Here is a 22,503-nt window from a genome sequence, read left to right as displayed (position 1 = left end):
TCCAAGACTGAACCAGGAAGAAATAGAAAATATGAACAGACCAATCACTAGTAATGAAATTGAAACTGTGATTAAAAATCTTCCAACAAGGACCCAGATGACTTCACAGGTGAATTCTATAAAACAGTTAGAGAAGAACTAACCCCTATTCTTCTCAAACTCTTCACAAAAATTGCAGAAGGAACACTCCCAAACTCATTCTATGAGAACACCATCACCCTGATACCAAAACCAGACAAAGATACTACAAAAAAAAAAAAATTAAAGACCAATATCACTGATGAATATAGATGCAAAAATCCTCAACTAAACGCTAGCAAACAGAATCCAACAACACATTAAAAGGATCATACACCATGATCATGTGGGATTTATCCCAGGGACGCAAGGATTCTTCAATATACACAAATCAATATGATACACCATATTAACAAATTGAAGAATAAAAACCATATGATCATCTCAGTAGATACAGAAAAAGCTTTTGACAAAATTCAACACCGATTTATAATAAAAAAAACTCTCCAGAAAGTAGGCATACAGGGGACCTACCGCAGCATAATAAAGGCCATATATGACAAACCCACAGAAAACATCATTCTCAATGGTGAAAACTGTAAGCATTTCCTCTAAGATCAGGAATAAGACTATCTGAAAGAGAAATTAAGGAAACACATTTACCATTGCAACACAAAGAATAAAATACCTAGGAATAAACCTACCTAAGGAGGTAAAAGACCTGTATGCAGAAAACTATAAGACACTCATGAAAGAAATTAAAGATGATAAAAACAGATGGAGAGATAAACCATGCTCTTAGATTGGAAGAATCAACATCGTGAAAATGACTATTCTACCCAAAGCCATCTACAGATTCAATGCAATCCCTTTCAAATTACCAATGGCATTTATTACAGAACTAGAACAAAAAATCTTAAAATTTGTATGAAGACACAAAAGACCCCGAATAGCCAAAGCAGCCTTGAGGAAAAACACTGGAGCTGGAGGAATCAGACTCCCTGACCTCATACTATACTACAAAGCTACAGTAATCAAGACAATATGGTACTGGCACAAAAACAGAAATATAGATCAATGGAACAGGATAGAAAGACCAGAGATAAACCCATGCACATATGGTCACCTTATCTTTGATAAAGGAGGCAGGAATGTACAGTGGAGAAAGGACAGCCTCTTCAATAAGTGGTGCTGGGAAAACTGGACAGGTACATGTAAAAGTATGAGATTAGATCACTCCCTAACACCATACACAAAAATAAGCTCAAAATGGATTAAAGACCTAAATGTAAGGCCAGAAACTATCAAACTCTTAGAGGAAAACATAGGAAGAACACTCTATGACATAAATCACAGCAAGATCCTTTTTGACCCACCTCCTAAAGTAATGGAAATAAAAACAAAAATAAACAAATGGGACCTAATGAAACTTCAAAGCTTTTGCACAGCAAAGGAAACCATAAACAAGACCATAAGCCAACCCTCAGAATGGGAGAAAATATTTGCAAATGAAGCAACTGACAAAGGATTAATCTCCAAAATTTACAAGCAGCTCATGCAGCTCAATAACAAAAAAACAAACAACCCAATCCAAAAATGGGCAGGAGACCTAAATGGACATTTCTCCAAAGAAGATATACAGACTGCCAACAAACACATGAAAGAATGCTCAACATCATTAATCATTAGGGAAATGCAAATCAAAACTACAATGAGATATCATCTCACACTGGTCAGAATGGCCATCATCAAAAAATCTAGAAACAATAAATCTGGAGAGGGTGTGGAAAAACGGAACACTCTTGCACTGCTGGTGGGAATGTGAATTGGTACAGCCACTATGAAGAACAGTATGGAGGTCCCTTAAAAAACTAAAAGTAGAACTACCATACGACCCAGCAATCCCACTACTGGGCATATACCCTGAGAAAACCATAATTCAAAAAGAGTCATGTACCAAAATGTTCATTGCTGCTCTATTTACAATAGCCAGGAGATGGAAACAACCTAAGTGTCCATCATCGGATAAATGGATAAAGAAGATGTGGCACATATATACAATGGAATATTACTCAGCCATAAAAAGAAACGAAATTGTTATTTGTAGTGAGGTGGATGGACCTAGAGTCTGTCATACAGAGTGAAGTAAGTCAGAAAGAGAAAAAGAAATACCGTATGCTAACACATATATATGGAATCTAAGAAAAAAATTTTAAAAGGTCCTGAAGAACCTAGGGGCAAGAAGGGAATAAAGACACAGATCTACTAGGGAATGGACTTGAGGATATGCAGATGGGGAAGGGTAAGCTGTGCCAAAGAGAGTGGCATGGACATATATACACTACCAAACGTAAAATAGATAGCTAGTGGGAAGCAGCTGCATAGCACAGGGAGATCAGCTTGGTACTTTGTGACCACCTAGAGTGTTAGGATAGGGAGGGTGGGAGAGAGGGATACGCAAGAGGGAAGAGATATGGGAACATATGTATATGTATAACTGATTCACTTTGTTATAAAGCAGAAACTAACACACCATTGTAAAGCAATTATACTCCAATAAAGATGTTAAAAAAAAATAAAACCATAAGAGAATACTATGATCAGTTATAGCCAACAAACTGGACAACCTAGAAGAAATGGACAAATTTCTACAAACATAGAGCTTACCAAAACTGAGTCAAGAAGAAACAGACAATTTGAACAGACCAGTCACTAGATGTGAAATAAAATTTGCAATTAAAAAAAGACTCCCAGCAATCAAAATTCCAGGATGGGACAGCTCCACAGGGGAATTCTATCAAATGTATAAAGAAGAACTAATAACTGTCCTAATCAAACTATTCCAAAACTTTAAGAGGATAGAACACTCCCAGATTCATTCTACAAGGCCACACTTACTGTGATACCAAAACCATGCAAAGACACTACAAAGAAATTAAATTACAGGCCAGTATTTTTGATGAATATAGATGCAGAAATCTTCAACAAAATATTCACAAACTGAATCCGACAATACATAAAAAGGATCCTATATCATGATCAAGTTGGATTTATTCCAGGGTCACAAGAGTTGTTCACATTCACAAATCAATCACTAGGATCCACCACATTAAGAAAAGGAAAGATAAAAATTATGATTGTCTCTATAGATACAGAAAAAATATTTAACAAAATTCAATATTTATCATAAAAACTCTCATCAAAGTTTGTATAGAGGGAACATATCTCAACATAATAAAGTTCATTTATGACAAACCCACAGCCAAATCATACTCAATTATGAAAAATGAAAGTTTTTCTTTAAAATCAGGAACAAGACAAGAACGCCCACTTTTGCTGCTTCTGTTTAACATAGTATTGGAAGTCCTAACCACAGAAATCAGACAAGAAAAAATAATAAAATATATGCAGATTTTAAGAGGAAGAGGTAAAACTGTCACTATTTGCAGATGACATGACACTCTATATAGAGAACCCTAAAGTCTCCACCCAAGAACTATTAGAACTGATGAATTCAGAAAGGTTGCAGAATACAAGAATAATATACAGAAATCTGTTGTCTTTCTATACACTAGTAATGAAATATCAGAAAGAGAAAGTAAACAATCCTGTTTATAATCACATAAGAAAATAAAATACTTAGGAATAAACTTAACCAAGGAGGTGAGAGACCTGTACTCTGAAAACTATAAAACACTGATAAAGGAAATTGAAGATGATCCCAAAAAATGGAAAGATATCCCATGCTCTTGGGTTGGAGGGAGTTATATTATTAAAATAGACATACTACCCAAAGCAATCTACAGATTTAAGCACTCTCTATCAAAATACCCATGACATTTTTCATAGAACTAGAACAAATAATCCTAAAACTTACATAGAATCACAAAAGATGCTGAATTGCCAAAGCAATCCTGAGTAAAAAGAACAAAGCTAGAGGCATAACCCTCCCAGACTTCAGACTATACTACAAAGCTACAGTAATCAAAACAACATGGTATTGGCACAACAGACACATAGATTAATGGAATGGAACAGAACAGAGAGCCCAGAAATAAACCCACACACTTATGGTCAATTAACCAATGACAAAGGAGGCAAGAATACACAATGGAGAAAAGACACATAGTCCAGGGAAAACTGGACAGCTACATGTAAAAGAATGAAATTAAAACATTCTCTAACACTGTATGCAAAAATAAACTCTTAATGGATTAAAGACCTAAATGTAAGACTGGAAACCATAAAACTCCTAGAAGAAAACGTAAGGGTAATGCTCTTTGATGTAAATTATAGCAATATTTTTTTGGATCTGTCTCCTAAAGCAAAGGAAATAAGAGCAAAAATAAACAAATTGAATCTAATTAAACATAAAACCCTTTGCACAGCAAAGGAAACCATAGACAAAGCAAAAAGACAACCTACTGAGTGGGAGAAAATATTTGTAAATATTTTTTACAAGGGATAAGGGGTTAATAGCAAAAATATATAAACAGCTCATACAACTCAACTCAATACAGCAAAAAGAAACAACCCAATCAAAAAACAGACAGAAGATCTGAGTGGATGTTTTTCCAAAGAAGACATACAGATGGCCAACAGGCATATGAAAAGATGCTCAACATCACTTTCGACTTAGTAGAGAAATGCAAATCAAAACCACAATGACGTATCACCTTACACCTGTCAGAATGGCCATCATCAAAATGTATACAAATAACAAATATTGAAGAGGATGTGGAGAAAAGGGAACCCTAGTACCCTATTGGTGGGAATGTAAGCTGGTGCAACCACCATGGGAAACAGTATGGAGATTCCTCAAAAAACTAAAAATAGAACTATCGTATGATCCAGTAATTCCACTCATGGGTATATATCTGGAAAAAATGAAATCACTAATTCAAAAACATACACGCACCCCAATGTTCATAGCAGCACAGTTTACAATAGCCAAGACATGGAAGCATCCCAGGTTCCCAGATGATTGGATTAAGATGTGTTTTACATATGTGGTGGAATATTACTCAGCCATAAAAAAGAATGAAATTCTGCCATTTGCAGCAACATGGATGGACCTAGAGGGTACAATGCTTAATGAAGTAAGTCAGACAAAGACAAATACTATATGATATTACCTATATGTGAAATCTAAATACTAATATGTATGGATGTACATGCAAAACATAAAGACACACAGATAGAGAAACAAACTTGTGGTTGCCAGAGGAGAGGGGGGGAAGGACAAGTTAGGGATATGAGATTAACTGATACAAACTACTATATATAAAATAGATAAACAACAAGAATATACTGTATAGCATAGGAAATTGTGCCCATTATCTTACCTGTAATGGAGCATAATCTGCAAAAATACTGAATCAGTTGCCATATACCTGAATTTAACACAATATTATAGATCAACAAAAAATAAATTAATTTTAAAAAATAAGAGTAATGTGATAGGTTTCATATAGAATAAAATGTCCCTTGATAGTAAAAAAAAAACTGGAGTTTGGACAAAACAGTGCAGGAAAATCAAGAGGTATCCAGCCATGAGTTTAAAAGGACCTATGTTAAAAGGGTGGTAGTGAAATAGAAAAGAAAGACAGAAGGAAAAGGTATTTCATGGAAAGACTAGATTATGACTTTGGTGTATGGTGGAAAAATGAAAAAAACATAAAAATCAAAAGAACCTGAAATTTTGAGTCTTTGATAATTGAGGGAACTTGATGACTTTAAAAATTAAAAAGAATGTAATGAAAACATACAGGTTTGGCAAGATATTATTAAACGTCATTTGAGCCTTCTGAGTTTAGGGAGTAAATATCCAAGTAGAAATGTATAAAACCAGTTTGACCTAAGATGAAACAAGAGGTCAAGGCTATGGAAATAAATTTTAAAGTCCTGATTGTTTATGTTGCTCAATTTTTATGTGTACTTATGTCTCCCCAACCAGATTGTAGTATTGTAGAGAACAATGGCTAAATCTTACACATGCAGATATTCCCTATGGTGCTTAGCTCAGTGCTATGCATGTTGGAGGTATTCAATAAATACTTTGAATAGAGAAACATCACTGGCATAATGAAAACTTCTCAGAGGATATAAACTTGACCTGAAGTTTAATAGATGAGAAAGATATTTATCAGAGACATTGAGACAGAACTCCAGAAAGAGGGAACTCCAGAAAGAGGGAACAAGTAGTGCGTGAAAAGGAAAGAAGCTATGAAAAGACATGTTGTATTAAGGGAGCTGAAAGTAGGTCGTTCATTTTGTGGGGTTTTTTGTTTGTTTTTAATTTTATTTTATTTTATATTGGAGCATAGTTGATTAACATTGTTGTGTTAGTTTCAGTTGTACAGCAAAGTGATTCGGTCATGCATATACATGTATCTATTCTTTTGCAATTTATTTTCCCATTTAGGTTATTACAGAATATTGAGCAGTGTTCCCTGTGCTATACAGTAGGTCCTTGTTGGTTATCTATTTTAAATAAAGTAGTGCATATATGTCAATCCCAAGTCTATCCCTCCACCCCACCCTTCCCCGCTGGTAACCATAAGTTCATAGGTAGTTCATTTTGACTAGTGTGTACAGTGAGAAATTGTAGGCAGTTAGGTTGTTTAAAAAGGAAACCATGAGTTAAATCATGAAGAGCCTTGTTAAGGAGTTTGTCCTAAAAACAATTGCTGAAAAATTTGAAGAAAGCATATAACATTTACATTTTAGAAATATTGCCAGAATGAGAAAGAGTAAGGTAAGACTAAAAGTGGGAAAATCAGATAAAATGGTACTTTATTTAATGAAAACAATGGCTTCTTAAGACCTGTTTAGGAGGTAGAATCAATGTGATTTGGTAATTTTTTAAGAACTGAAAAGTGAATGGGAGGAATCAAGGATGACTCTGGAGATGGAGTTTGGTCAGTTAATGGATAGTGAAACCATGTATCAAAATAAGGACCGTTCAGTACAAAGAGGTTTAAGGGAGAGAGTAACTGGAAGGATGATGATAAACTGTGAGTTTGAGATAAACTGTGAGTTTTGAGAGTAACTGGAAGGATGATGATAAACTGTGAGTAACTGGAAGGATGATGATAAACTGTGAGAGAGAGAGTAACTGGAAGGATGATGATAAACTGTGAGTTTGAGATACTTATGGGCTACTCTGGAGTCAATTTCTCATTTGTAAGATGTCTGGGCCGTGAATATAGATATGATAGCTGTCAATGAATGGATGAAGTTAAAGCCATGGTTCAATACCCACCAGTGGGGGTCTTGGTTCAGCTAAACAGTCAAACTCCCATGACTACAATAGACCAGGTTTGGCCTCAATTAGAAGACATAAAACATTGCATGTCGATAGGCAACATTCTTCAACAGGAGGACTTCTCATGGCATGCCACAAAACAGTCAAAGTGCTGATCTTTGCTGTGCCCCTATTCCCACAAGTGATGACATCACAATGAGCAGACAGCCACCCTGGGTTAGAAATCCCATTTTCCAAACAGAAGCTAATATTTCTTGTAATGGCTCTATATGAATAGTTTCCATGCGAGAGATATGTCCAGTTATAAGAATTACCACACTCAGGGAAACCTAAAGCTATAGCTTCCTACCAGGTATCTATGATTTATTCACAGTTGTCCCAGTACAGATAGAGTTTACCAATAAAGGGTCATTTTTTACATAGTCAATGTGCCTGAAACACAGTTCAAGTCCTGCTAGTAATCCAGGGAACAGAGTTAGAAAATTAACCCAAAGTTGAATTGGTCCACAGAGGATGGATTTTTTTAACCCTTCATTCACATACAGATACAGCTAAGATCACACAGACAGTATAAATAAGATTACACAGAGTATGGATATATAAGCAAAGAAGAGGATGACATAACTCTCAAAAATTCCAGCATATCCAAGCAAAGAAAGAGGAGCTCAAAAAGACCCTGAGAAGAAACAACCAGAGAAGTCAGAAAATAACCAGAAATGTATGATGATATGGAAATAAAGGGAACTAAAGTCAGGAAAGATAGTGGTCAAGAAGTGTCTAGGTCTGCAATTAGGTCAATCAGTTAATCGCTAGCAAAAGCAGTACATTGGAACAGTAGAGGTAGAAGCCAGATAGCAGTAAGTTAAGGAACAAATCGAAGTTGTGGCAGTAAACACAGTATAATTTTAGAGTACTCTGCAGAAAGTTTTATCTGAAAAGGAAGATGACAGACAATTAGTGGGGGTGGGGGCTTAGGGTCAAGGGGAATTTAGAGTGATAAAAAATTCCAAATCATTTAGTATAGAAGTAATGTGCATTTTTGTATACAGGTTTTCTTCACTATTAGATTTCTTTTTCTGTGCATTATTACCCTTTGTGTTATCAGACATTTTCAATTTAAAAAGCTCTTTTGCATTATGAATGAAAAGATAGACTTTTTTGTTCAACAATGTCTCTTCTAAGACTTCCTTAAAGTCTTAGAAGAGATAATGCCTCAGACAATTTTGATTTTCCTGTAGCAAACAAACATATAGTTATTATACCAAATCTTGCTAGGACCATTATATCAACTTTGTTTTATGAGAAATTATCTCCATTCTAAATTAGAATACATAGTTTTCAGTTATTATTGTAATATACTATTATGACTATGACTTCATGATATTTATATCTACCTATACATACACACACATAAATTTTATGTGTTTGGAAAACAAATGTATACAATTTATAGAGAGAACACTATTGTTTACTTATTTAAAAGTTGAACTCCTCTCCACAGATAACTAACAGTATTAAATCATGTATGTGAAAATGCTTTGTAAACTATAAAATGCTATACTATAAATATGACAGCTTGGAATATTAAAGATCAAGTATTAGGTTAATAGAAATATTTATATGTACTGTTATTGAAAATATAATTAAACTACAAATACTTATAAGCTATTGTCACATTAAAAATACATTTTCTGGGACTTCCCTGGTGGCACAGTGGTTGAGAGTCCGCCTGCCGATGCAGGGGACATGGGTTCGTGCCCCGGTCCGGGAATATCCCACATGCCGCGGAGCGGCTGGTCCTGTGAGCCATGGCCGCTGAGCCTGCGCGTCCGGAGCCTGTGCTGGCCCGGTTACCAAAAAAAAAAAAAAAAAAAAAAAAAAAAAAAAAATACATTTTCTGTACAATATAAGCCTAAAATGTGTTAGAGAATAAAGTAATGTCAAGAAACAGGGAGCTTCCAAAGAAGGGGAGGTATATCATTACTCACAAATGATTGTTCTAATGTAGAAAATATTAGTTTTAGATTAAAATAATTTAAGATGTTGTAATGTGATAATCTAAAGGAGAAAAAAAGTTGTATGAAAAAAATGGAGGGCATTCAATGCTTAAGCCTCAAGAAAAATCAGAGACTTATGTCCATATGAAAATAAAAGGTACTTAGGGGCTTCCCTGGTGGCGCAGTGGTTGAGAGTCCGCCTGCCGATGCAGGGGACACGGGTTCGTGCCCCGGTCCGGGAGGATCCCACATGCCGCGGAGCGGCTGGGCCCGTGAGCCATGGCCGCTGAGCCTGAGCGTCCGGAGCCTGTGCTCCGCAACGGGAGAGGCCACAACAGTGAGAGGCCCGTTTACCGCAAAAAAAAAAAAAAAAAAAAAAAAAGGTACTTAGGAAATAATGAGATATAAGAATATTAATAAATGACTAATAAAATAAAAGCCTTCCATCACAACAAAATCCTTATCACAAAGATAATGTACTTGACCGTTCTTCTGGTAGATGTAGGGTAAAATAAGCTATATTTTCCCCATATTTTTATACTTTAAAATGATGTTAGTAGATATCTATCTCCAATATCCATGTATTTGTGGTGAGACAGTTGATCCTGAACCACAGGCTACCCTGAGAAATCTGACCAGAGCTAAGCAGTAATCTATTTGACCTCTTTTTGCCCTTTGTACCAGTACTTTAAACCAGAGTTTCTAGCCCATATTCATTATCTGTATGACTATCAGACTTCTGAGAGGTGAAAATACTCTAAGAGCAAGGAATGAGAAAGAGGAACCTGAATAGTAGGCTATGTACATTTCTCAGCTCATGAGAGGACACTGGGTGATCAGAAGAACATCATGCATGGACCCTCAGAATAAAACATAATATGAATTGAAAGCCTCGAGGCAGCCCAATAAATCAAAAAACCATCTTAATAAGGCTGTCTCTCTACTTCCTGTTCAAATGCATTTCCACCTGTGCAGATCCATTCCTGCCTGTCCAGCTGTCTCCATACCTGATCCCCTCTTACCTAATCAGCTGTCTCCTTTAAGAGCCCCATTGCTGTCCCACCATTCCCAAATTCTTCCTAGCTATCCAACTGTTTCTCCTACCCACCAGCCCCATACCCTGCCTATCTGTCCACCTGTCCCCTCTACTCTTCCAAAGAACTTCTTACCAGACCCATTACTGTCCTACCCAATCAAATATCTTCCTCGCCCTTCAGCCCCAGTTACTTCCAGCTTTTCTAGCATTTTCCCTCGTCTACCAGCCCCAATTCCTTCTGGCCCAATTCCTATTTACCCCACCCACCCCGAGGTTCACCAGTCATTCCTGATTCTGACTCACAGAGTAAGTTATTTTACAAAACTTTCAGACCCAAACATTTCCTTCCAGCACAACGTTCTACCCCAACCATTCTAATGCCGGCCCTTGTTCATCATTCCCTTCCAGCTCAACTGATTGTTTCCCCAAACCCTTTGGAAGGTCTCCCTGTTTTGAAGCCTTCCTGTTTGTCCAGTCATCCCCCTCATCAACCTATCCCCACTCTTTCTTCTATCACTCCATTGCCTGAACATCCTGCTAGCTTAGATCATTTTCAGTCAGTCCAGCAATCTGTTCCACAAACCATAACATTATCAAATCTGCCCCAGGCCTTTGTAGATCATCCACCTACATCAGTTTTCTCCCATCCACCTCCCTGTCATTCTCCATCCTCTTCTTTGTCTTCATCTTCTACTTCCATATCCTCTTCTTCATCCTCTATACAGTTTCCTTCCTCCTTGTCTGTTTTTTCCTCTCCTTCACCTTCCACTTCTACCTCTCCATTCTTACCACTTTCATTTATCCCTCTTTTTTCCTCTCCTTTGCATTCATCTCCCTCTCTGTATTTGCCTCCAACAAATTTAGATTTCCTGCCTCTAATTCCTCCTGTTTCTTCTTCCTTTATGATTTCTTCTTCCCATGCTTCACTCTTCCTCTCTTTCTACCTCCCCATCTCTTTTTATTCCTATCCATTCCTTCAATCCTCCTCACGAATTGAAAGTAGAGAAGAGAAGAGAAGCAAGTGGAGTAGAGAAGAAAGAAATAGAGAAGAAAAAGTTGACAGATGACAACTTTAAAGATAAATAAATTTAGTTTATTAGGTATTTTGTAGATTTAGCAATACTTCATTTGGGAAGGGTGACTGAAGAGGAAGGAATATGTAAGAGTATAAGAGTAGTAAACCTAAAAGCAAGAGAGAGAAACATATTCTCAGTGTTCAGGAACTTGTGTTAGGTACCTTTTTGCTCTTGTTGATCCCTCTGTGGTCACAAAATGATAGTCAGGAATCTAGTAATCATTGACTTTGACTATTCCAGTCTGTCCAAATAAAGATATATATGGGTATTGGAGATAGATATATGTCACATGTGGCCATGTGTCACCTTCCAAAACATTTGAATCCTCATTGAACTGGGAATAATTCCAATGAATTGGGAATAAATACCCTTGGGGTTCTCACTACTGCCCCTAATGCAACAGCAGTCAGCTATTTCATATACTTCACCCCCCAAAAAGAAATTATTCCTTTGTTCTTTTCTTTTCACTTTGTACATATATTGAAATGTTACATGCTATAAGTTTCCAGAAGATGCGAAATTCTAAAAGAAGATGATGTCATCCACTAATAATTTGCGGATGGCACTTTAACACACTAAAAATAAAGGTAGCCCCCTCTGTGGCATGAAAACCATGCTTATATTTGTGGTACAACTGAAAATAAATATGTACACTCTTCTCCATGCAATAAAATCCAAGCTTCCAAAACTAGTAAAGTTAGATGGAAATTCCTTTCTACCCTAACAAGAAATTTTATTTTCTATCTGCTTGAATCTTCAACCAACTCTATTAGGGTTATAGGGATACCTACCATCCATGACATCAACTCAGAACTAAGGGTATGCAGCATATCATTATCCAGATAGGAATTCTCTTAAAGAGCTGAGGACTAACTCTATATAGCTACAGGAATTACTTCTATATCTATCCCAAACAATAGATAGAGGAATAGGATTTAATAATCAGAGCCATGAATAATTGGATATTCCTACATGAAGACGGAGTGCTTTATTGGCACTGTAATCTCACATCCACTTTTATTCTACTGTTGACTCCTTGAAATTCCCATTCTAATATGTCTATATATTTCTCCAATATCCTTATATGTGATTATCTGGACACACACACACAAACACACACATACATATGAATATATCATATGCATGCTAACTTTATTTAAATGTACTAAACATTTTTTATGTATGGTTCACAGAGTCATAGATAATTCCTTGCCTTCATCATTGTCAAAAAATGATCACAAGCATCAGAAACATCTATCCAAAATCAATTCTGATAAAGAAATGAAGGAAAACAGCAAGGCAAACTTGACTACTAACAAAGATGCATTCCAGCTTAAACTGGAGGAAACTCAGAAACTCCTAGAAGATCAGCATCTAAGCAGTTTGCAAGTATGAAACTCTAAATACATTATTAATATTTTAATATCTAGCAATAATTCTGTCCCATTTTTGCAGTGTTCTCCACTAAAGAAATGTATACCACTAGCCAAGGGTGTGTTTGGATGAATCAGCACAAATTCATCACAGATACTAATGAAATAAGTTTTTAATATTTTTTTAACCTTTTACTCCATTTTTCTCTCTGCTTTTATTCTTATTTTTCCATCTCTCATATTTAGAAAAATATGCTTTATGGATGCTATTTTCTGAAAAACATGAAAGCTATTTGAAAGTATAATGTAATATAAGTAACATTATTAAAGACTAGATTATAAAAAGCAACTTGAAAATTATAATACATATGGACATAAGGTTCTTAATGAAAATATGGCACAATTAGCTAGAAATGGTTTCTCTATTCTGACTCTAATATGGTATTTACTTTGGTTTTTCCCACAAATGAGCATGGAGTTCATACTACATTTCCTGAAATATTCATGCACTTTATTTCTTATGAGTAATTACACACAGTTATGAGATTCTTAGTAGGCTGATATCAAGATTAAATTCATAACCTTGGCCTAATTTATCCAATAACTGAGCAATTATGGCAAGACTAGAAAAGCGAAGCAGGAGACTTCTTTTGGCTATGATGAAGTGCCTTCCTGCCATAAACAACTATAATTCTGAATAAATAATATGAAACAATTATTTTTAGACAGTATAGAACAGGTAGTATAAGATATGATCACGAAAAATAAGGGAAACAAATGAGGTAAACCCTATGATCACATAAGCTTTTTACCTGTACATGTCCTCTGGAAAAGCCTTAAAAAATTCCACAGGTATTCCAACTACCTGTCAAAAAAACCCCCAACCCTTTCTAAAGAAGATTGACATCTAAACATTCAGCATAATGTTCACAACGTCCAACACTCAATTAGAACTTACTAGACATATGAAAAGGCAGAAACCTGTATGGCCCATACCAGGAGAAAAATTAGCCAATATAATCAGACACATAAATGACAGAGATAACAGAATTATTAGGCAAGAATTTAAAATAACTTTTTAAATATTTTCAAGGAATTAAAGAAAAATGAACATAATGAAAATGGAATTTTTGGAAGAACCAAATAGAACTTCTAGATCTGAAAACATATTATCTAAAATTAAAATTACACTGGATGGACTTAACAGAGCAGGCATTATGGACAAAAAGATCAGAGGACCGAAATCATCCAAACTGAAGCATGGGGAGAAAAAAGACGGAAAAAATATATAACAAAATGTTAGTGACCTGAGGAACAATATCTAAATCTAACATACATTTAATTTAAATCTCACAAGGGGTAGAGGTAATCTTTAAAGAAAACAGTGGCTGAAAATGTTTCAAACTTGATGAAACTATAAATCCACAAATCAAAGAAGCTCAACAAACTCCAAGAAGGATAAGTGTGCACCCATGTGCATGTGCACACACACCCCTCATAAAAGCACATGAAAATTAGATTAAGCTAGAGGGGGGGAAAGATGTATTACGTGCAGGTGAACAAAGATAAGATGGACCATACTAATTTCAAGACAGAAGACAGTGAAACAATATTTTTAAAGTTCTGAGAAAAAAAAATATGACCAACTTATAATCTATATCTAACTAAAATGTCCTTCTAAAATGAAGGCAAAATAGGCATTTTCAAACAAACATCAGCTGAACACCACCACCAGTATCTGCACTATAAGAAATGCTCCCAGAAATTTTTCAGGCAGAATGAAAATAACAGATGAAAACTCAGATCTATAGTGACAGAAAACAGATTAGTGGTTGTTAATGGGTAAGTATTGACTACAAAGAAGCATGATGGAAATTTCAACAGATGGAAAGGTTCTAAAATATTTCAGTATGATGGTTATGGGTAAATAATTTTTCAAAACCTATCGAACTGTACATTTTAAATGAGTGCATTTTATTGTAGATAAGTATATCTCAATAAAGTTGATTTAAAGACTAAAACACAAGGCATGTTAAGTCTAGTACAGTTTATATCAGTAACTTACAAGCAAAACTTGAAGCTGATCATAATGTTTCATTTTTTAGTATAAGAAAATTTCTGAGGGAAAAAATAGTATAATTTAGTGAAATCAGAAGTTCCTGAATTTCTTCTGAGGTGCTTTGGGAAATGAAGCCATCACAGACCTATGCGAAGAGAAATCTTAAAGCCATGAACATCACACTTACAGCTAGAAGGACCTTCTAACCCAGATTTCTATATCTCATTAGATGCAATCTCAAAGAAATTCATATTAGAGTCATAGAGGTTTTAGGAGCCTCATTATCAATTAATATAACTCAATTCCAAAAACAGGCACTGAAGAAGCTGTGCTTTGATTTGTTCTAGTTAGGTAGAGTGACCATCTCTTTAAAAAGATATCACAGTACTGAAGGATGTGACAGGCAGGGAGTAAATGCTAGTAATAACAAACTCTTATGAATCATTTTCAAACATTTCACAATAGTATATCAATAAGCATGAACTATACAAAGTAAAATATTTTATCTGTAACTGATTTCATTGGTTTCTCAGTTTATTTGGGGGTTATAAAAATAATAAATTTTTGTTTAATACCAAAATATTTAAATTTTCTAAAATATTAAGGGAACTAATTTTCTTTGAGTCCAGTTAACTTCTTGACTAGATTAACAATTTAAAGTCTTCTTGAATTTATTTCTACATATGTGATACAGATTAATGCATTCTAAACATATGTTATATATGTGAGAAATTAGAAATAGTTTTAAACATTGACTCTACTTTGAAGTGATCATGAAATTTTATTAAAAACTGATAATTTCCATGAAATTTCATTGAAGTAGCGATAAGAACATGTAAGGAATTCATAGAAATTATTACTGTGCTAAATCTCCAAAAACGAGTCATTAAAATCAATCCTAAATCCACATTAGAGTTACCTGGGGAATTTAAAAATAATAATAATACCACCAATACCTGGACCCCATCGAAGTATTCAATCAGCAGGACCTGGCATGTTTTTACAAAGCTTCTTATGTGGTTCTAATATGCAGCCAGAGTTGAGAACTCTATTATACAGACCATGAGATTAACTTTTATAAAAAGATGTAGCCTTACCAATAGGAAGCTCATATTAGAGTCATAGGGCTTTTAGGAGCCTTGTTGAAGTCCAGTGAAGGTTTCAGGAAAAAAATACCATTTGTAAATTACTATTTTTCAGAATTTCACATGCCATTATGAAATCATCAAGAAACTCCATTCTCTGAATGGAATAGCAATAGCAAAATTATTTTTTAAGCTATAACTATGGCTAGGATAATTAAGTAATTATCAATACTTCAAGGTGAAGAAATTAAGGCACACACACTTTATTGTAAGTCTTTGTTGGCTCCCTCTTTTTCACTCTGAGGACTACTCCATGGATATAGATTATTTATATACCTATACGGTTTGTAGTCGTACTACTCTATTTTATATGCCAAATAGAATTGGGCTCAGTAACAATGGTGTGTTGAATCATTAATTTTGGCACTTAAAATTTTCTAAGCTATAAAACAATGTTCTTTTTTTTCTTTCAGAAATTTTGTGATGAAGTTAATCATATAACAAATTCTGAAACCCTCTCAAATATAGACAGTCTTGAGGCTAGGGAATGTGAAGAAATATATTTAAAACTTGATAAGGAGCCTTCTACATCAATCCAGCAGCAGAATTCTATTTCCCTCAAATCCGCAAATCTGCAATCAACTAATCTAAGCCGCTTTGATGAAGATAAGCTGTCATTCTCTAAAACTCAATATATAAATAATTGGCTTATAAATTTAGATGATCCAAACACTCAGACTGTCACACCTTTCTCAGATATTTTAAGTAAACCTAATGTTCTACCTTCACGTAAATGTCTTAATAGTGAAGAACAAAATTCATCTGCTCTGAGTAGAACTGTGGAAAGAGCCACAAATACTGCTAACAATTCAGTAGCCTTTGTATATAGTCCACCCATATTTGTAAAAGATAAAAAAAGCAAAAAGACCTCTGAAACTAGTGCTATGAGGACAACTGACACCACTCCTGGATCATTCAAAAGGGAGAGACCATTAGTTACTGAGAGCCCAACATTTAAATTCAGCAAAGCCCAGGCCAATCCAGATTCTCCAACCCAGGAAATGGCAACAATTTCAGACCAAGAGAAATATTCTGAATTGACTCAAGAAAGTAGAACTACTTCAGTTCCCACTTCATTTGTACCTGTGGCAAAACCTTTAGTTTTGCCATCGAATCCACAATCAGCTAGGCCTTTACCAAAAAATAGTATACATATAAAAGAAATTGACCCAGTGCAGTGTTCTGATAAGTTAGGGGAAATGAAAGACATTAAAGATGAAAAGATAAGATATTCTAACTGTGATGAGGAAGAGTTGTCTTTATTTTCAGATAATTTTCAAGCTGGCTGTATACCTTACAACTCTGACTCAAAAGATAAAAAACAGAAAATAGCTGAAGCATCAACATCATTGTATAGTATAATTTCTAATTGTGACTTACTTGGTCAGCACAAGAAAATGAAATGCAATATTCATGAGAGAAATGGTGTGAGGTTTCTTAAAAGTATTTTAAAGAAAGAATCTAAATACGAACATGATTATTTTAAGGCACTGGTTACAAACCAAGGCTTTAAGTTAGGAAATCAAAAAGCAGCAGATATCAGAGATAGTATTGAATTAACAAAAGAAAAAGGGAAAAGTGCAGAAATTCCAAAGATTATTAAAAAACTGAGATGGATTGATGAAACTGAAGATACAGAAAAACATGTTGAAGATAATCATTCACTGAAAAATAGAATAGGAATAACTCAACAGTGGTCTCAACAATTCCACATTCAAACTAAAAGTGTTGCTGCCAGCAACATTACTAGTATTATTCCTGCTTCTTCTGTGAATTCTGCTGATAAGAAAAAGCCCAAGGATGATTTTATCTCTGAAAATGTCACTGCTTTAGGAGGATCTGGAATAGACCATGTGCCTTTGAACTGCTTTATACCTTCAGGTTATAACATTGCTAAACAAGCCTGGCCAGACTCAAAAGAAGAGGAAAGTAAATCCCCTGTAAATAGTGGTGGTTCTAAAACTCAGAAAACTAATCCACAAAAAGATGGAGCAAAAGTAATTAGAAGAACAAGATCTGCTAAAGTTCAATCAGGCTTTATATATACGAACAGAAAAGGCGCTGTTATTCGACCACAGTCTGTGAGCAAAGCCAACACATTTTTACAAGCTCAGGGTAAATTAATTGTACCTCATCCTCCTCCTAAATCTCAATTAAATATTAGAAGTTGTAAAAATATACAAGTATCTCAGTATCAAACTGTAATGCCTGAAAATTCTCAAAACATCAGTACATGTGACTATGTTAATTCAAAACATGTGCTTCCAACAGAACACAAGTTAAATCAGTGGAATCAAGAAAGTAGTCTTCCACTCTCACATGTTTGTCCTGACTTAGTCACTGCGATGCCATCTCTACCATATTGTTCTTCTGAGTGCCAAACTTTAGCAAAGATAAATCATTCAAATGGCAATCAAATGGTTGCCCAGCAAGATGGGACATTATATTACACCCAAAGATGTCCAACATATGAAGAAAGTCATTCCTCTGTGACTCTTAAAACTACTAAAGAAGAATTTGTTCCCTTGTGGAAAATACAGCATAATATTCTGGGTCAAAATGAAAAGGCCGCTGGTAAGAATAAATTTATATATTTTTATAGGTAAAAAGTACAAGTTTTTAAATTCATGTGAACTTTCTCTTCTTGAGATATGGCAATATGCACCTTATACGATATTAATATTAAATAATAACAGCTTTATAGAAATAACTTATCACCCTTAATATTGTACCCTTGTCTATCTAGTAGCTATTGCTTTTAAGCGAATGACCCAACCTTTGCTCAACTAAAACTAGAAACTTTTGCCAACCTCCATTTTTTCCATGACTTTTCTTGTTAGTTTAAAAGAGGGAAGACAAAGAATGCAGTTTTATTCTTGTCCCATATCATTCTGTTATTATCCCAATATTACAGTAAAAATTTCTATCAAGTAAGCACAGTGAAAAATGTTGTTTAAATTATTCTAAATAGGTGAATAAATGTGATTATAATACTTTTCTTTATTCTTCTTTAAAATATTTGTTAAGTTTAATTGTTATAAACTAATAATAGGTGTGCCTACCACTCTCATTCTCTTTCCAAAAGAGTGGCAACTTTACTTTTATCTGTTAGGTATGTAGAGTTTCATATGGAGAAAAAATGATAGCATTCCTTTAAACATTTTTGAAAATTAATTCTCTATATTATGGCTTTGCCCTTAGTAGCTGGTTAATGCCTCATGAAGCTACTTTCCTCTAAGCGAATGGACTATAGGCCCATAAATTTTCCTACCAGTAGAAATCAATTGCTTATTCAGAAATAGATAAGACTTGGGAAACAGAAAAGCAACCCTTTTCTTCTCCCAAAGGTATGAATAAATATAAAGAGGATATAATGAGGTAGTTAGTTTAAATTTAAACTATTTAAAGCCTTCTTCAATTAGACCATGAGATTTTAAGGACAAGGGACTATTTTTGTAATTCTTCACCTTATCCCCAGGTTTTAACACTGCCTGGCGCTTAGTAGGCATCCAGTCTTTTCTTGAATTGAATGGACACAAGCCATATTAGCAGATGGGAAGCTAAATGCAAAGACCTTAATCTAAATCTAGATTTTTAGCTATTATTTCTCTCACTAAAAGGTTTCATTTTCTTTTTATCCAGCCACTTCACAATGTAACTTCAGTTTTCACACTCCTTCCAGAAAATGAAAGCATCATGTAGATTTGATATTTTAAAGGAAATTATGGTAAATAAATTATGATGGTTGCCTTTTTTGAATTCCTACTCTGTGCCAGTTATAGTGCTAAGTGCTTTACAATTATTGTCTCATTTAAACTTCACAGCAACCCTGACAAATAAGTATTTTTTTAAACCTCATTTTACAAAGAAGGAAATAGAATTGCCCAAGGTCATGAGCTAGGAAATAGCAAAAATGGTACTTTCATTCAAATATCTATGGCTCCAAGTCCCATAGTTTTTCTACTAAAACTATGTAATAAATAGAATTATTAAGTGAACATGTATCGGAGTCTGAGCTGATCAGGAAAAATATTAGGAAATATAGTTTCCCAATAGCTCAAGCATAAAAGAGTAACATATGAAAATTATGATCTCCTTCTCTGCTAAAAGAAATATATATATATATATAAAATCTAAAACACCAATATTTTTCTAACTTTAACCAAAGTAGGTAATAGTTCTTAGGGGTCTTTGTATGAGGAACACTGGAAAATGTAATGAATTTTAACATTTTTTGCGATGTTTTTAAAGAGATAGAAATATTGTAATTGTTATATATGTCTATACTTATTTTTTTGTTCATTGTTTTGCTTTTATTGAAGTATAGTTGATTTACAATATATTAGTTTCAGGTGTACATCATAGTGATTCAATATTTTTATAGATTATACTTTAAAGTTATTGAATATGATGGCTATATTTTCCTGTGCTGTACAATATATCCTTGTTGCTTATCTATTTTATACATAGTAGTTTGTATCTCTTAATTCCATACCCCTGTTTTGCCTCTCCCCCATTCCCTCTTCCCTCAAACCACTAGTTTGTTCTCTACATCTGTGAGTCTGTTTTGTTATATAGATTCATTTGTTTTATTTTTTAGATTCCGCATATAAATGATAACATAGAGTATTTGACTTTCTCTGTCTGGCTTATTTCACTAAGTATAATACTCTCTAGGTCCATCCATGTTATTGCAAATGACAGAATCTCATTCTTTTTTGTGGCTGAGTAATATTCCATTATGCACTGCTTCCATATCCTGGCTATTGTAAATAATGCTGCTATGAACATTGGGGTGCAAGTAGCTTTTCAAATTCGTGTCTTCACTTTCATCAGATATATATCGAGGAGTGAAAGTAGTTCTATTTTTAGTTTTTTGAGGAAGCTTCATGCTGTTTTCCATAGTGACTGCAGCAATTTACATTCCCACCAACAGTGTATGAGGGTTCCCTTTTTTCCACATCCTCTCCAACATTTGTTATTTGTAGACTTTTCGGTGATAGCCATTCTGACAGGTGTGAGGTCATACTTCATTGTGGTTTTGATGTGCATTTCTCTACTAATTCTAAAGTGATGTTGAGCATCTTTTCATATGCCTGTTGGCCATCCATATGTCTTCTTTGGAAAAATATCTGTGCAGGTCTTCTGCTTGGTTTTTTTGATTGGGTTTTTTGCTGTTGAGTTGTATGAGCTATTTATATATTTTAGATATTAATCCCTTATTGGTCATATCATTTACAAGTATTTTCTCTCATTCATGAGGTTGTCTTTTCATTTTGTTGATGGTTTCCTTTGCTGTGCAAAAGGTTTTAAGTTTAATTAGATTCCATTTGTTTATTTTTGCTCCTATTTCCTTTGCTTTAGGAGACAAAGCCAAAAAAATATTGCAATGATTTCTGTCAAAGAGTATTATGCCTATGTTTTCTTCTAGGAGTTTCCAGTCTTACATTTAGGTCTTTAATCCATTTTGGTTTTCAATCTTACATTTAGGTCTTTAATCCATTTTGATTTTATTTTTATATATGGTATTAGAGAATGTTCTAATTTCATTCTTTAACATGTAGCAGTCCAGTTTTCCCAGCACCACTTATGGAAGAGACTGTCTTTTCTCCATTGTACATTCTTGCCTCCTTTGAAGTAGGTTAATAGACCATAAGTGCATGGGTTTATTTCTGGGCTCTCTATTCTGTTCCATTGTTCTATGTGTCTGTTTTTGTGCCAGTACCACTCTGTTTTGTTATATATGTCTATACTTCTTAATACTGTAATTATACTTGGAAAATCTAATACTAACAGGATTACATCTGTTCAGTATTACATTACTGAACATCTTTGTATGTTCAGTCATTCAAGCTTTTTTTTTTCAAAACTATTTAAATATTAAACATTTCAAATGAACCCTTTGCTAATACTGGATTATAGTTCAGTGAGCATCTGTTCATTTTTTTTCTACTCTCCTATTTGCCAGGTCACTTTTATTCTCACAGTGTACCCAGAGTTGACAATTGTGGAGGGCATCTTGCTCTCCATTAGCATATCCAGAACTCTCCAGCAAAACTCTCAGTAAAAACTCTATTTCCATGAGACCCAAGTCATTCAACTATGCCAACTCCTGGTCTCTCAAGTAATTTTTCCCCTGAAAGAGGACTTTGGCATCTGGTTCACAGTCGTTCTTTATTGGAAAAGTCTTTGCCAATATACTGGTGATTCAGTATTGATGTGAATGAACAATCCAACACCCTGATCTCTCTCAATCCTTTCTCACCTCTAATGAATTTCTCTACCATTCTGCCTCAAGTATCCATTCCTTTTGTCATACTCTGGACCAGGTCAACATCAATAACTTATTTCTAAAATCAGTAATTATTTACATCCTTCTCTCTGACTACAATATGCTTTTTGCACCAGGATATTTACACCAATGGAATAGAATGGAGTCTAGAAACAGACCCACATATTTGAATGCTTGATTTTTGGCAAAGGTGGTACTGCATAGCAGGGAGAAAAGATTTGTCTTTTTTTTTTTTTTTTT

The 22,503-nt window shown here is 34.6% G+C and overlaps 1 protein-coding gene across 1 annotated transcript in view; it reads left to right on the top strand.

The window, feature by feature from the left end:
- The window catches only part of CEP126 (centrosomal protein 126), a 145,295-nt gene that overhangs the window by 53,375 nt on the left and 69,417 nt on the right, over positions 1-22,503 (top strand). Inside the window, exons 5-6 of the mRNA XM_024760348.1 lie at positions 12,588-12,783; positions 16,385-18,545. Of these exons, the coding sequence (XP_024616116.1) occupies positions 12,588-12,783; positions 16,385-18,545 (2,357 nt within the window). The remainder of the gene's footprint in view (positions 1-12,587; positions 12,784-16,384; positions 18,546-22,503) is intronic.

The sequence above is a fragment of the Neophocaena asiaeorientalis genome, unplaced genomic scaffold, assembly GCF_003031525.2.
Source record: "Neophocaena asiaeorientalis asiaeorientalis breed wild unplaced genomic scaffold, Neophocaena_asiaeorientalis_V1.1 scaffold601, whole genome shotgun sequence".
Classification (NCBI taxonomy): Eukaryota; Metazoa; Chordata; class Mammalia; order Artiodactyla; family Phocoenidae; genus Neophocaena; species Neophocaena asiaeorientalis.
This window is presented reverse-complemented; position numbering and strand designations above follow the sequence as displayed.